The 15616-nt window shown below is 40.5% G+C and overlaps 1 protein-coding gene across 1 annotated transcript in view; it reads right to left on the reverse strand.

Annotated features, from left to right (window-relative positions):
- Positions 1-4600: 4600 nt before the first annotated feature.
- epas1b (endothelial PAS domain protein 1b) overlaps positions 4601-15616 on the reverse strand; it is a 50849-nt gene continuing 39833 nt past the window's right edge. The window contains exons 8-16 of the mRNA XM_015362793.2: positions 14424-14571; positions 14031-14239; positions 13124-13314; positions 12613-12723; positions 11379-11833; positions 10972-11098; positions 10675-10789; positions 9846-10019; positions 4601-9027 (exon numbers count right to left, since the gene is read on the reverse strand). Of these exons, the coding sequence (XP_015218279.2) occupies positions 8876-9027; positions 9846-10019; positions 10675-10789; positions 10972-11098; positions 11379-11833; positions 12613-12723; positions 13124-13314; positions 14031-14239; positions 14424-14571 (1682 nt within the window). The 3' untranslated portion in view covers positions 4601-8875. The remainder of the gene's footprint in view (positions 9028-9845; positions 10020-10674; positions 10790-10971; positions 11099-11378; positions 11834-12612; positions 12724-13123; positions 13315-14030; positions 14240-14423; positions 14572-15616) is intronic.

The raw sequence follows: 15616 nt of genomic DNA on the forward strand, positions 1-15616 counted from the left end.
TATTGACTTTTGTGAATGAGAATATCTGATGTTCTGATGGGTTACTTAGATCTGTACATTAAACTTTCCCCCTATTATCCGTATTGCAGAACAGGGATTTGTTCCTGCATAGGTCTGTCTTTAGTCTCACATTATTGCACAGTGAATTCAAGGCCCTTGTGTATCACATGGACCTCCTCTTCCATCACCAATATTCACAAAACAGAGAAGTGCATGTGAGTTAGAAACTGTGCATGGTAACTTTAGCCACCTTTGTACGGCAGAAATCTGAAGGTACTCTCTTTTTATAGTCTTTTATATCAACAAAAAGTTTTAGCTGTGTGAATGTTACTAGATACACTAAGCATAAACCAGCTTCTATGTGGAAACTCATAACTGTAGTTTAGGTCAGGGATTTCAGCAATATTGGGGGCTCTTTTAAGTCTTTGTGCTACACAACATGGGTTTCAAACACAATATTTTCTTTTCCTTTTCTTTCCCCATTTTCTTTGAGATACGGTACATTTTGTTCTCAATTTAAGTGATATCATTTTGGTACCTCCATAGTCTGTAGCTTGCATGTAGCCTCCAGCTGCTAACTTGTGGGGGGTGCTGCCCTTCAATATTGATATGGGTGCTTGTGCTCCTGAAGATCAGTGTTCAATCTCTGACCCTTAATGCATTACAGTATTCTCGGTAGCAAACATGTTTGTTAAAAACCACTTGAGGAGATGGAGTGGGGGCTTGTTTACCTATCAATTTGGGAACAAAATAGGAGAAAAAAAAACAAGGAGTTACAAAGAAAGCAACTCCTCACAAATCCCTGGATCATGGAGCTCAGCCAAGGACCTTTACCAGCTGAGCAACTCAGGATGCCCCTTAATTGTATTTTCAAATAGTTTCAAATAGCAAGCCTACACAAACGCACATCCAGTTTGGAACCAGGCAGAAATGTTTGAACAAATCATTGTCTTAAGAATTTATTAGACACTTTAAAAACAGCCCCCTGAAATAATGTAGTATGTCACCAAAATATTATTAGAAAATCAAGGCCTTCACAGGCCTCTATCAGAGCGACCAGTGGAGTGACATATATTTTAGGAAGATTGTTTGCCTTGTGCTGTCAAAAAATAATGGATACAATGAGCAATTATTATTCTGACACTGTTCCTGTTAAACTCGAATTTCATTCAAGCTCGTCCTCTCTAGCAAACAAGCTCTCGTCTTTTCTTGGAATGGCAGAGAATGTGACAGAGACCATTCTTCTCATATTTCCATTCCCATACCTTTTGAAAGATCACGCTTCCCGGATCTTATGCCTTTGAAGTCTTTCAAAATCTGCTATAGTTGACATGTATGAATTTAGTCTGAACTGAAGCTCTATGATAAAAAAAAAAGATTTAAGAGTAAGGAAAGGAGACTCTTTTTTTAACCAAAGTACTGAGGGAGTGTGGCAAAAGTTACCCAGCAATATTTTAAAAAATGATACACCATTCTCTTTCAAGAAACAGCTGGCTGAGATCCTTGAATCAAGAGACCAATCCAGATTTGCTGACTGGCCTTCCCTTGTTTGCATATCCTGTCTTATGCTTTAACATTTTTAAATGTAAAAAGTAATGTACTGAGTGCTATCCTATTTTTAAAAAAATGTTATCTTCAAATAGATTGAGGTGGTTTCTTTTCCTTCTGGATTCTTCCACTGATTAAATATCATGTTGTTTTGTTTTTCAAATGTTGACTGCCCTGTCTGTAGGTGCCATCAGAAATCGAAAACTCTTGATAACAGTTGACTTGAGAACAATTTTGGTATCTAATGCCTTTCTTCAGGAGTGGAATGTCGTATCACTTCTTTGCTGAAGAAATATTACCAGATTAAATACCTCATTGATTCACTTTGTTACTTAATCTGTTCCCAGTGATGATATCTATAGATAAGTGGGGTAAGTCTAAGATGGGGTTTTGTGAAACACCTACACACCTTGCTGCAGGTTTTACAACAGACAAAAACTATTCATTTTTTTACTTCACACAAACATGCTGATATTGCAGAACAAAGGTTCAGCCGTCAGGGGTACTAATTTAAGCTCTTCCTCCCCCACAGAAGCTGTCCTCTTCTAATATTGATGCTTTGCCAAATTACTTTTGCGTTAATTTCCGGTGGTTTCAGTAAGAATACTTCAGAAGTGTATGACTGAAATACAGAATGTTTAAGAGCTCGCTTCGTTATCTTTGTGTGATATTACAAAGGCTGGCTACAGTTGCAACTTTTAAAGTACCCTGTTTTTTTGGTTCGTAACATTTCTAAAATGTGTAGAAAGAAACTTAAATGTGGAAACGCACAAATAGCTAAGTCCTGTTTGAAAAACTTCAGTTATTTCAAAACAATAACCTAACAAATCAGTTAATGAATGCTTCCACCCTTATTACAGGCTTGGTTGCCTCTTGCTATTGTAACACAAGCTGCAGCACATTGTAACATGCAGAATGGGTTTATGGCCATTACCAGCAAGAACAACAGCTGAGACTACAAGATGCACACAGCAACATGATGCGAACCTCTGAGATACAATATCAATCCTTGAAGACACATGTTTTATACTGTTTTGAGCTGGTTTTCAAAATCCCTAGAAAACTAATCAGGCTGGTGTACTGAGTAGAAAGCTGCACCTTTCTGAGACGTGTGCTACTGGACCTGAATCCGTTGAACTTGATCTCTTGAGCGACAGTAAGGGGCTTTGATTCATGGATTCCTCATGTGTATTAAAGGTCAGTCCAAATGACTGCTTCACAATCAAGGGCCAGAAGTTGAATTTGAGAAAACTGCAGACATGAAGTGCTTCTTTACACAAGGACTAGATGTTTAGAAAACATCAGTAAGACCGATGCCCAGAATGGGATCATTCTTGAAACTCCCAGAAGGCTTTATAGGATAAATAAAAACTTACACTTGTGTGAACAAAAAGGGAAAGAGTTTTGGAGATTTAATGTGATAAGCATTAAATATTTCTGGTACATTGTGTCCCTGATAGAGTTACCACCCACTATTTCTCTCTTGCATAGCCAGAGTTTGAGTACAAATACTTCGGTCTCGCCCTGTCTTTTGTCAGCTAGACAAGCTCACAACAACAGGTCAAGAAGGTGATGACAGCCTTGCTATTGCAGGAATGAAAACACACAAGACCGAATCGAAGATGAATGCAGCAAGTGGGTTGTAGTTCAGCAAATTGTGCGGGCTCGAATGAATTGGTATATTTTACAATCTCTGCATTTTGAAGTTACATTTGAGGAATGTTTCTTGATACGAGGCCATGCAGTTTCATACTTGGCATACTTGAATTAAGACCTAAGACCTCAATGGTCTCTATTGCACAACACCAGTCTAAATGTAGCTTTCCTTCAAGAAAGTGCAAATGTTAACTAGAGGAAATCAAACATGAATCATACTGTAGTTCTCTAAGTGAATATTCTTTTTTATCTTGTTAGCTTTTGTTGCAGCAGGCAAGGCTGGTCTATGTCAAAGCGTACCCTGAGGGTTTCTGTTGTCAAGAAAATCAGCAGGGGGTAACACTGAATTCAGAATATTGTTTATTGTGACCTTATATTAAAGAGCTTAAACCACCCTGTCAAACTCCGGTATGTATATTTTCCAGTGTTCAACATCTATCTTTAGTTCTAGTTCCTCAGCTACAGTGTTGGGTTTCATTCCAACTATGATTACATTTAATTAATTAAAACAACTATTAATGGCTTAGTCAAGGAGCTAGCGACTTAATATAAATATTAGGCTTTTAGGATTATGAAATCAACTGTCCAGCCATGTTGCTGTAGCTGATACCTTTGCGTTTTTCAAGAATCAACTGGACAAGATCCTTGGACAAGTTACGTATGGGGGCTGAAGGGCCTCATCTCATTTGTAGCTGTCATTTTTATATTTTAATTAATCTTGGAGCACCATGACTCCCAATGACTAGATTTAGATGGCCATTGTAAATTCAGTGTCTTTGGAGCCACTGAAGCAATTTCATTGTGCCTAAAAGGTCTGTGCTTCTAACATTTATGGCCTGCAAGATTCAGTGTTATATCGGAGTAAAGAGGAGTCTTTTATGTTCCACATTTGACAAACGTTTCCTTGTCATATCTCTGCCCCACACATCACAAACACAATGGTGTAACTGTAAGGAGCATGTACCTGGTCATTACAGAAATGGCCTGAATGTGAAGAGAAACAGTTAAGGTGCAGTTTTCAAGGTAGGGGGAGGGACAAACAGTACAATGTAATAAAATACAGACCAAATAAACAATCAGTTGCATCCTAGTTAGTAATTGATCCTGATTAACTGCATAGTGACAGCCATGCTTCAGGGTTCTCACCATCTTTCCTTCACTGTGCTGATTCTTTTGATGTGCATATCTTGAGGCTGTTGTGTAAGGACTGCAATTCTGTCTTCTTAGAGATAAGAAGTGTTCTCTGCAGTTCAGTGGCGTGAGAACTGGAGGCTCTACAGAGACCTCTCTTGACAGTTGAAATACATTCTTGAGGCGTTATGAAGCATAAAAAATATTTTCATGACCGGCTTGTTGGAAGGCATGTTAAAGATCGCTCACATCGATTGGGTTACAGTGTTGTTAAAAGAGGACATTTTATTTACTATAAATAAATCCAAAATAAATATTTTTGCAGTTTTACAATAGTACAATAAGCAACAAGACTTATAGCACACGAGTCACAAGTAGGATCAGTATGCTTTAATAAGATATCAGTGCAGTAATACATCTTCTTATTGGGTTAAAGTTCCCATACATTAATAATAATATTGTCAATATGAATTTAGCAGTTTAGCTATGAAAAATATTCATATCAGTAGTTAACGTAACTATAAGGTTTCAAATGTTGGCAAAAGCAGAGAATTTGCAAAGAAAAAACAAAACCCTCATAACATTTAGTAAAATGCTGATATTGTCTTTAAGGTTGGAAATAAAAAGAAGTCCCAAAAAACATGAATACATATCTAAAAGGCCAGCATTTTTTTCCTTCAAGTGCCAGCTGAGCTACAAGTTTGGTACACTGCTTTCTTGTAGGTGTACCTTGTCAGTATGCCTCACTTACTAGAACGCAGTTCTTAAACCTCTGTCTGTGACAGTGCTGAAAGGACTTTCGATTTTGCCAAGGTAGGCAATACTCAAGAGAGGAACCCCTCCAGCTTGGCCTTTTTTTGGTCAGAAGGGGACAAGTGTTAGATGCGGTGGATCTTGGTGAAGGTGGGATGCGTAATACTTGCCATTTCTTTAAGAAACAGAAAGAAAGGAGAGGAGAGAGAAAAGGTCTATAACCTGTTCACTCATTTCCTATCCACAGACCCGAGTCCTTGTGACTGGGAACTCTTTGAATTCTAACACTCAAAAATAGTAATGCATGCATTATGGATTACTGTTCTATTTAAAATAGTTCTGAATTGAGTTTTAAGAAGTGTTTTAAAATATTTTTAAAAATATATTTTACAAAAAAAGGCTCTCCACCTGTGACTTCATGTTGAGCTTTCCCTGTTATGAGCAGTACCAACTACTGTTAAAATGAAAACAGTAATTGAAGAGTGAAAGTACAGAGTGTCCATTAAATGTGTGCAAACTAGCTGGAGATCTAATTCTCCAAATCTGAGGAAGACATTCATGCTCTCATGATTCTGCACACATGTCAAACTGAACTTGGAATATTGTCAACATCATGATTACATAGCTGTAAAAAAAGTCTGTTCAGGTCAGATTGAGAGTTATTTAAGGTTAGTAGAGTGCCTTCATTCAGCGTAGTGACTGGACACCATAGAGAATCATTTCTTCCTCCATTGGTTTTAAACATGCCCAGCCTTGCAATGCTTTAAGAATTGGTAGGTTTATTAGCTCAAAACCAGGATGGTCCCAGGATGTGTTTGAAGATTTTCTAATCTAGACCTATAACAATTACAGTACAAGAAGAGCTAAAAGAAGATGGTGATCAAATTACCAACTTCCAGAATTGTTGTTGGACCACCTGGACTTAAAAGCACAAGGACCAAGATCCATCACGCTAAGAACAGAACTAACATAAAGGATAGGTCTGTAGTTTCCCCTTATCTATTAATCACTATACTTGAGTTTCCCCTCAAGCTAGTTACAAAGACAAATTCTTGTCCTGTGGATCCCAACAGCAGTTGGATGCCCAACAGCAAATGATTTACTGTAGGTAACTTACTGAATCTAGCTTCTTATTTTAACGATATTGAAAGAATAAGTTTAGTGTAATCTAGTTTTAAACATCTGTATCAAAATAGTTTAAACATGCTGTATTATTAAATACTTATTGCTAATAAGTACAAACTGAGTACTAAGTGTTCTAAATCTTACTTAAGTAAGCCGGGTCTTTACATTACTGGTGTGATAGTGATGATGTTTCTAAAACATTTTGCAGTATAAGGAACAGATTATTTATTTGGGGGCCAGAGCTGACTTCTCTCTCAGTATAATACAGGTGCCGTCCCAATTTAAGGCTCATGACTTCTTAATAAGGGTTCAACGGAAGAACGCGATTTAAAAAAAAAAGGCAAATGTTTTAATTCTAAAAGATGTTCTTGCCAACATACTGTAGCTTGGCATGAAAAGACATCATAAAACTTGGTCTTAACATAAGGTTGTGAAAGTCTCCTCTAAAGCTCGATAATTTGGTAATATTTGCAACTCTTCACCTGGTAGAAGATACGGTGTAGGCAGTTGTGCTGTTGCTACAGAATCTCTTTGTAAGGCAGTAAAGAAAAGGAAGGACAGAATTCTGCCAACCCTGGAGTGACAAATATAGTAAATTGAAAATGAATGAGATTTTTCGAATTAGTAAATAATGATGATACAAAAGTTAATATCGGTAAAGGTTAATGCTTTTAAAATTGAACCAAAGCTTTGCTTCTCAGTTTTCCCAGTCTTGGTGCACTTGAAATAACCTAACATGCTTTGTGCTTATCTGGATTGTGAAATACTGTTCCAGACACACCACACCATACGCTATGCTGCTTGTGTTTGTCATGGAATCCAGGCAGTAAAATGTTTTTGTTGAGGAACTAAATTAGTAAGAACTTTCTTTGCCTAGAATTACTTAATGTGCTTCCAACACTGTGTTATTTTAAGGTTCCTGTATCAATTTCTTTTCATTGAAATACACTTCGAAGCTGGGTTCTGATGGTCTTCAGGATTGCGTGTTTGAATTAGGGTGGAGTTTGTATATAACATTATTCAACTCTTACTTTCTAAAATTGGTGATAAATATATTTTTCTGATTGTACCAAATTTTAATGTGGCTTAAATGTTTTCACTTGTATTTTTGAATCTACAGTACCATCAGACAATCATCTTAATCAAGACATTTCTGCATTATGCATTACTGTTCTATTTAAAGGTTGGTTGTACATTTGAATCCTAAGATATTTCAGGATAAAAAGCACTGAGACATTTTCTTCCAAACCAAAAGGAATTTACAAGTCTCTATGGTGTCAATCAGACTAATGAGGGGTGTGCTGCAGTTAAAAGAGGACTTCAGGCCATATTTTTAGATGTTCTATAATTTAGCAATACCAAAGGTTACAAAGGTGTGGTGATAAAATGAGGGATGGGGTAGGTTTCTCCGATCTGGTGTAGCTAACACTGAACGTGCAACTTCGAAAATTATTTTTAGTAGAAAGAAAATCTTTTCTTAGAGAGATTCTGCATCTGAAGGGTGTACAGCATTAAAGACAAAATCAGCGCATACAGAATACAGTATGTTAATAAAGCTGGATCCCAGGAATGTTCTAAAATTCATTTTAAAAATAAATGCAGGTTGATTATAGCTATGAAGCACCATCACTTTAATATTGTTGAAAGTGATTCTGTCTCATTTGTTTAATACATTAATTTGCTACACGTCTAGAGTGGAACACAGTGATAAATGAATTTTATCTTTTCTTTAAAGAGGATCAGTAGTACTGGCCCCATGACAAGGTTATGTTTTCACATTTCTCCAGAATGCCACTATCACAATAACAAAACAGAAAACCAGCACTACAAAAATAAAATTTCCACTTGTTGTATATTAAAAGCAAACAGGATTCCACTCTGCATCTACTGGGTAGATAATACAAAGTACCAAGGCACATGAATACTAAACACTAGCATAGAAAACTCTGCCAGCTTTATATTCTCTTTTTTATATAATTAAATTGGCCACCACACAAAGACAGGTCAACAAAAGCAACAGCGTGCCACTTACTCTGCATCCACATAACAGCCTATTTACAAATCCTGGTAAAATAAGGGTACTAAAAACTGAATTACATGATGCCTGAACTGCAGCCCTATCATTTTTGTTAAGACACAAACAATCGGGCCTGTGCCAGGCCTGTGATCTGTCTATGGCATCGTCCAATATCCATACAAAGTACTACTGTTAAGAAGGGAACTGGCACAGTGGAGTCAGATTAAAGATGTAATCTATGAAGAAGCATCAATGCAGAATGCAAATCATTCTGCATGAAGGGTCAGACAGAGGGACAGTGAAGAAGTGGAGAGGAGAAAAGAACAAGTTAAGAAATGAGAAAAGCAGGTTGTTTTTTAGAGAAGAGGAGGAAATAAAATCTTTATTAAAATAGAGAAAATGTTACAGTCAAACATATAATGTCTTATTTATTACTTTTCTTTTTAAAAAAAATCTGTAACGGCTGAAAGTGTGAGAGAACACCATTGAAAGGCCACTATGTGGTGGAGGTGGACACACGGAACATACAATCGTTCATATCCATATTAGAAATAGTCTAATTGCAAAAAAATAGATATATATTTTAAAAAACAGAAGCTGCTTTTTTTTTTGTAGGATATAGGCTAGCGGTTATGCGGGAGCTGTTTAGGTGGCTTGGTCGAGTGCGCGCAGCAGGTCACTTCCTTGAAGCAGGTTTAGGTTCCCTTGCAGAGGGATGTTGACCTCGCAGTCATAGCGCGTCAGCTCAGGCAATGAGTAGGATTCAAACGAGGGGCCCAGCAGCCAGCTCACCATTCCTGCCGGGAGATGAAACCAGTTCGCCAGATTAAATTCAATTCAATTCAACTTTACTGTCTTTCAACTGACACAGGTGCATAGTATAACGAAAAGTGTTTCTCATTAGTCGCTCAGGTGCAGTATATAAATAGGACAGAAGATAAGACAATAGACAGTTACACAATAGCAATAACGGTAACATGTAATAACATAACATAAATAACATATAATCAAGTAATCGAAACTATGCAAAATTCCGCAAACAGAGAAAATTTAACAGGACCAAAACAGTGCAAGGTAATTCTTGGAACAGTGCAAAAAAAAACAGTATGGCTAATTAATAAATATTAAATATTATTATGCCTGTTACAATTTTACTGGGCTATCGAGGGGACAGTACAATTTTGGCTTACGTGTGTGTGTGGTGGTGTAGGAGTACAGTGGTTGTGAGTACAGGAGGATGTTAGGAGAGATCATAATAAGGCAGATCAGTATGTCATAAAGCACAGCTCATCTTTGGCTTCATCTTGGGGTCGATAGTGGCATGGACATGATTATGCAGTTGTGATCTGTGGCAGTAATGCTGTCACAGGCAATGGGAGGTCTCGCCAACATGGTTCAACCTTGAAAAGTGCAGATGTCCTTTGTGTATGATTTTAAAATCCCAGTGGCACACTGTTAGCACATACTAAATCTGGCACAATGTCTGATTCCTTCAATCGTGACCACACTTTGTGGACGTGCTGTTATTATTTGGATCCTCGGCTCAGAGAAAGCTGCAGTCTCCTTTCAAATGTCAAAGGTCCTGCAGTCAATGTGGCAATGATGTCTCTCTCACCTTCTGTCCTGGGGGCTGGTGGCATGCTGTACTCTCGATAGCTGGTGCCAAAGAACTGGCCGGGAAATGTGACCTTGTGCTCAGTGCCCCCACCACCTCCAGAGCACTGTGGCTTCCTATGCTGGAGTGAGCCAAGAGGCTGATCCATGCCTCTTTGCAAACTGCTCAGCTTATCTGAAAAAGAGTACAGTGATTTGTCTGTGGAATGGGCAAAAATGCAACATCTTTCCTGACAGGATTATCAGCATACACAGTTTACATGCTGTAGGGATTTGAAAGAGATAGGAGTGTTGGAAAAAAACAAAGTAGAAAAATGAGTCAGAGTGCTCCAAGTCTCTCAGATTTTATTTTCAAAAAAGCACCAGATATAACATTCATGTAAAAGTTTTGGTGTAACTGAAAAAAACTTAACCAACCTGCCAAGGCAGGACCATTTAATCATGAGCTGTGCCAGAAACCCCTGAGGGGAGGATTCACAAACAGGACAACCAGGCTGGTTTATACTTGAGGAGGCAGAGCTACATTTTTTTTTACTCTTTGCATTTCTGTTTCATCAAGGTTAAGAAAAGTTCTCAAAGGCTTGTTCAAACTCGCTACTAGCGAAATAGGAAGCGTTATCTTTACCTACAGTGTTATTTTTGGGGCTGTCTACAACAGACAAGCCTGAGATACAATTTGTGAAACTGTACTAATTTTCCTTTCTCAGGGCAGTTGACAGCTTTTAGCCATGGATTCTCAGGCTTGGAAAAAAAAAATCATTCTGATATCTGATATTTTATGGGAGTCTGTTATAACAAGAATGTCTAGTTGTACCCTTGCTTTTCCTTACCTGTCAGAGCACTGGAACTCAGAGATTTCTTATCCATTAAAGCACAGCTCTCGGTCTTCAGATTTCTCATTCTCTTCCAGATCATTTCCGAGGGCGGGCCTTGTCCAGAGTCCTCCTGTGGTCAGACACAAGGACTCCTGTCACTTACACCTCCTGTTTCACATGTACATCCATTTAGTCAGAAATCTCTGACACTGGACTATAGGCAACCAATAGGTCATACATTTAATTACAACTAGACAATGATGTGGTTATTCTAGGTGAATGAATCAAGAAAGGCAAAAAAAAGCAACTTACCCCCGGCAGTGGCTGGAAGGGATGTTGCTCTGCGAGCTCCAGAAGTCTCTTGCGCTTGAAGCTGTTGACGAGAGCAATCCTTGAAGGGCTCATGTCTTTCTGTGGCTGGACAAAATTTTCCAGAGACCTAAACAAACATGCAGCACGGTCAAGCTCACTTCTAGAAAATATTTCAGGTGCCGTGAAGTAATTCACGTTTTTTAAGAAAAGAGTATTGTGAGATGTAAAGGACTGATAGAATAAAAAAATGTTTAAGCAATCTGAAAGCTTTCAAGGCAATGGCATGCTGAAAATGGTACAACCTGTCTAAATGCTGCAACAATGTAAGTGTACAGTACAAGAAAGTGTTGAAAGAGGAAAAAGCTTTTGTGATACAGAGCCAGATGGACAGTAAGTGATGTCTGTACCTTTGCTTGTACAGTGGCAGACGGTAGGGCGGGAGTGGCTGGGGGCCTTGGTTGCTAGGCCGGGTCTCTATCATGCTCCTCTTGCTGTGGGGGTACCGGAATGGGGGGTCGGGGGGCCACTGCAGGTTTTGCCTGCCACCCATGGAGGAAAGGGGGGTGCTCGAGGGGGTGTGGTAAGGGGGCATCACTGTGGTGGCAGGGTAAGGCAGTGCAGGGCGGGGGTCAGGTGAGGTCGAGCTGCTGTTCCTCTTCTCGGCGGAACAGAACTGGCCAGGGGGCGGGGAGCTCAAAGGCTGGAACAGGTTGGCGATGTTACTGAAGCTGTGATGGGTGCTGCTGGGACTGCTGTCTGGCAGGGGCAGTTCATCCTGGCAGATGGGGTTCAGCTGAAAGTCTTCTCCATCCATAGGGATGTATGGAGCCAGTGTCTCCAGGTCCAGGTCACTGACCTCAGACTGCAAGCAAAACACATATAGTGAGTCAATAGTGTATAATACACCAGTCCAGTACTGGTTTTGGGGGGCTGGCGCATCTGCAGGTTTTCTAAATCTGCTTAAAGTACCAACATCCAAATAGGTGGGGGAATGTATTGTTATCGACCTGTTAATACAATCTAAAGCTCCTTTAGGACGTTAAAACATAAGCTGAAATAAATCAATGTAGACAAATAGACTTTCCAAATCCAGGAATGGACACAATTGAGATCTATATAAATATATGGAGAGGCACGGAAACCAGTAGCACTTATTGTGTTTTTTATGCCTCTCAGTGCACCTACATACCAGACAGCATATGACACACGAGCTAAATAGACGGCCACTAAAACAGAAGCAGGAAATCTTGGCTCTTCCAAATCATGCCCCTGAAGGACTCTGTTCTAAGTAGTGTATAAATTATTTAAGTAGCTTTGAATTACTTAATTCACTCTGAATATATTTCTAACAATTAAGGACTGCATAGGGCAATGCCTTGCAGTGCACTGGAATGCAAGAGCCAAGATTACAGGTGCTAAACAGTCAGGAACAGTCAATGCAGTGTCTGCACTTCAAGATTTAACTACAATAAGAGCTGGACAAAGTGTGCTGGCTCCTTACATGCAACTTGGTAAGGTCCACTCATTAAACTCAGCTTTCTGCTTCACTAGATCCACAGGTCACTCAATGAAAAGATCCCCTTTATAGGTTTTGATCAGCACAGAACTGGGAATGTAGACGTCTCACTTCAGTGACCTGACCTGTGTGGTATATGGGCTCTTTGGGTCTGTGTCCAATGCAAACAGCCTCTCGGTGAGTTCCACCTTGAGTTCATTGTCCATCGGGCTGTAGTAGTCTCCAGGGCTGCTTGGCTGCACAAACAGGAAAGGGACAATGGCCTGTTACAAGGCTCAAAGGTCTTCTATGAGCAGCCCCTCTGCACCCCACTCTTTCTCACAGCAGACCGATCCCCATGACTTCTCAGTTTCAAGGCTCTGAGGCCCTGTGGTCAAGCTGCTCACCTTCCCACCCAGCCTGTACCCTTCCCCTTCACGGCGAGAGAAGTGAAGGGAAAGTTCCACGTTCAGGATACACAGACAGCCGATAGTCTAGGTTCCCTAGAAAAAAGGTTTGCTGATACCACGCATCTCCTAGACCATCTCTTAGAAGCACATAAATAGATGTTCCTCTGCAAGGGAGAACATTTTCAGATTGTGTGAGGGTATTCACTGCAGTGGACCGCGCAGTGGTTTTCTTCTCAAACTCCCTCACCGTGGAGCAGCTGCTTGTGGTGCTGAGGCTGGGGGTGGTGCTGCCGGGGGGCGGCTGGGTTACGGAGAAGGCCGCCACGCTGGGCACCTCAGCCTGCACGCTGGGCTGCTGGGCCTCCACCGGCCATGTCTTGCTGGGGGGGGCCATGGCGGCCTTGCTGTACATCTGCACCTCCTCGTACTGCGGACCTCCTGTCACGAGCACAGCACGCACACACACACAGGTCAGGACCACGGGCGTAAGAATTTCCAAAGCCCTGTGTATTGAAACAAGTGGCCCTGACTGATACCACAACTTCAACCAAACTCTGGGCACATCTGTATCTGACGTGGGTCACACAGGGTCTGATGAGCACTGTCACAAGAAAGGACACTTTCTCTGGGCAGGGGGGCCTACTCTTGTTAATACTGAGTGTGTCTGCATAAGCTGCCATAAACAGAATGACAGTTGGTTTAGTGATCTGTGATAAGTAATTATAAAAGATATGTGGTACTGTTAGAATTTTGTGGTATACTGTAGCTTTTGTTTTTTCCCCATAACATGAGAATTGCTAAACATTAAAGAAAATACAGCTCTTACTTTTATTATTAAATACTTCTGAATTATATACGATGTAAAGACATTTTTGTGCTGAGCTCTTGTTTAGGAAAGGAGAGTATCTCACAGTATCTCAGTGAGTGAGGCTGCACTGTATTGTCTGAGAATGGGCTGTGTTCCTGCTTAAGTGTTGACATGGTGGCACAGTCGAGTTTTTGAGAGTAGAGTTTTTGTGATGTGCAGTATTGTTTAGAGAGGTGAGGGATGTGCAGTGCTGTGGGAATTTGTCCAAGTCACTAGCTTGCTGGGCGGAGGTCTTGGGGGCTTGGTAATACTCAGCGACAGAGAGTGGTAATGGGAGAACCCTGACCGAAATCGAGGGCGATGATGGCGTCTCCAGGCGTGGGTGCAAGCTGGGCCAGATCCTCCGGCTCCTCCTTCAGCTTGGTGAAGAGCAGCTCGCTGGAGTCGCCCGCCGCCGCCCCATTGCTGAAGAAGCTGCCCATGCTCAGCACATGCGGCTTGAACAAAGACTCTGTCTGGTCCATGGAGAAGAGGACCAAGCTCTCCTCAATCTCACTGCAAGAAGACACAGCGGGTGAGGACATTACACTTCGCACACGATTAAGGTGCAAAGGGAATTCTTAACACTTGTGATCGGTTTGATAAATGTTGTATTACAAAAAAACATGCTGATGTCCTCCACACATCTTGGTGATTGCATCATGTTTTTCACTGCTGTGTGGGTCACCCTGTAACCTACCTGAGCACGTAGTTGACGCAGACGATGCACTGAGGCTGGGAGTTGCGGCTGTTGTAGATGACAGTGCCCTGACTCTCCACCCAGACATACCCTCCGTGCTTAGCAAGCATCCTGTACTGCCCACTTATTGCCTGGCCCTTGGTGCACACTTGAGGAAGGAAGAAGAAACCAAAGATTACACTTTGTAAATATTTATTTACTAATTTGGCCTGCTAAGAGGCCAGCTCTGCCATTACAAAAGGGAGTGTGAGTGAAATGTGGAGGACAGCGTGGGAACCGAGTGGGTTAGCTGCACTTTGATTAACCACCAAAGGTTTGTTTGTTATGATGAGAGTTCAGCTGAAACTAATCCATATTTCTGCAAATTGTGATACTTCTCCCAAGCAAAATGGGGGAAAAAACATTTAAAGTGAACTGCAAAGGGGTAAAATCTAGAGCTGCAGAAGAATATTTTAAGAACTAATTTTTTACAGAAGTAAGTTCACATGATACACTTCCACTTTTTGTTTGCTAAATGACAGTTTTTTAGTTTCAATTTTCTTGATACACAACGGCAGGGAAGATCTTACGTAATTGGTCTTTGTCAAGACGATGCCCTTAGGGAACACGTACATTCTTGGGCACAAAAACTGGTCCATGGTGGCAGACTGCATCCTTTATTTATGAACTTTTATTATTTATGAACATATGAAGGTCTTCAAATCTTCAAAGTCAATCCAATGGATTCCTGCATAATCAGTAGTAAACCACAAACCAAGCACAATACACGTAGAAACTATGGAAAGTGCCCATGGCTGTATTGCTGATGTCCTTTCTTTCTTCAGTAAGTGGGTGGATGGGATCCTCTTGAGCAATTAGGACCAAGCAGTATAGATCAACCATATTATTCTTCTCTTGTCTGTAACATTTCTCATGCTATTAACACTGAGAACAGAGCAGTCATACACCTGGCAGGAGGATGGTGGCCAGTAACGATCTTTGACGACTAATTCACTTTGGTCTGGTTTTCCTGTCTGAGGTGTCAGTTCACATGGTAAGCTACCTCAACCCTGACTTTACAATGAACCTGGCTTTATCCTGTAGTGTGGCAGTTATCACATTGAATACCAGTACCACACATGCAGCCACCAGAAGAAGTAATTGTGTAACCACAAATGGAACAAAAATAAATGTGAATATTAAGACATCACAAA

The sequence above is a fragment of the Lepisosteus oculatus genome, chromosome 17, assembly GCF_040954835.1.
Source record: "Lepisosteus oculatus isolate fLepOcu1 chromosome 17, fLepOcu1.hap2, whole genome shotgun sequence".
Taxonomy (NCBI): Eukaryota; Metazoa; Chordata; class Actinopteri; order Semionotiformes; family Lepisosteidae; genus Lepisosteus; species Lepisosteus oculatus.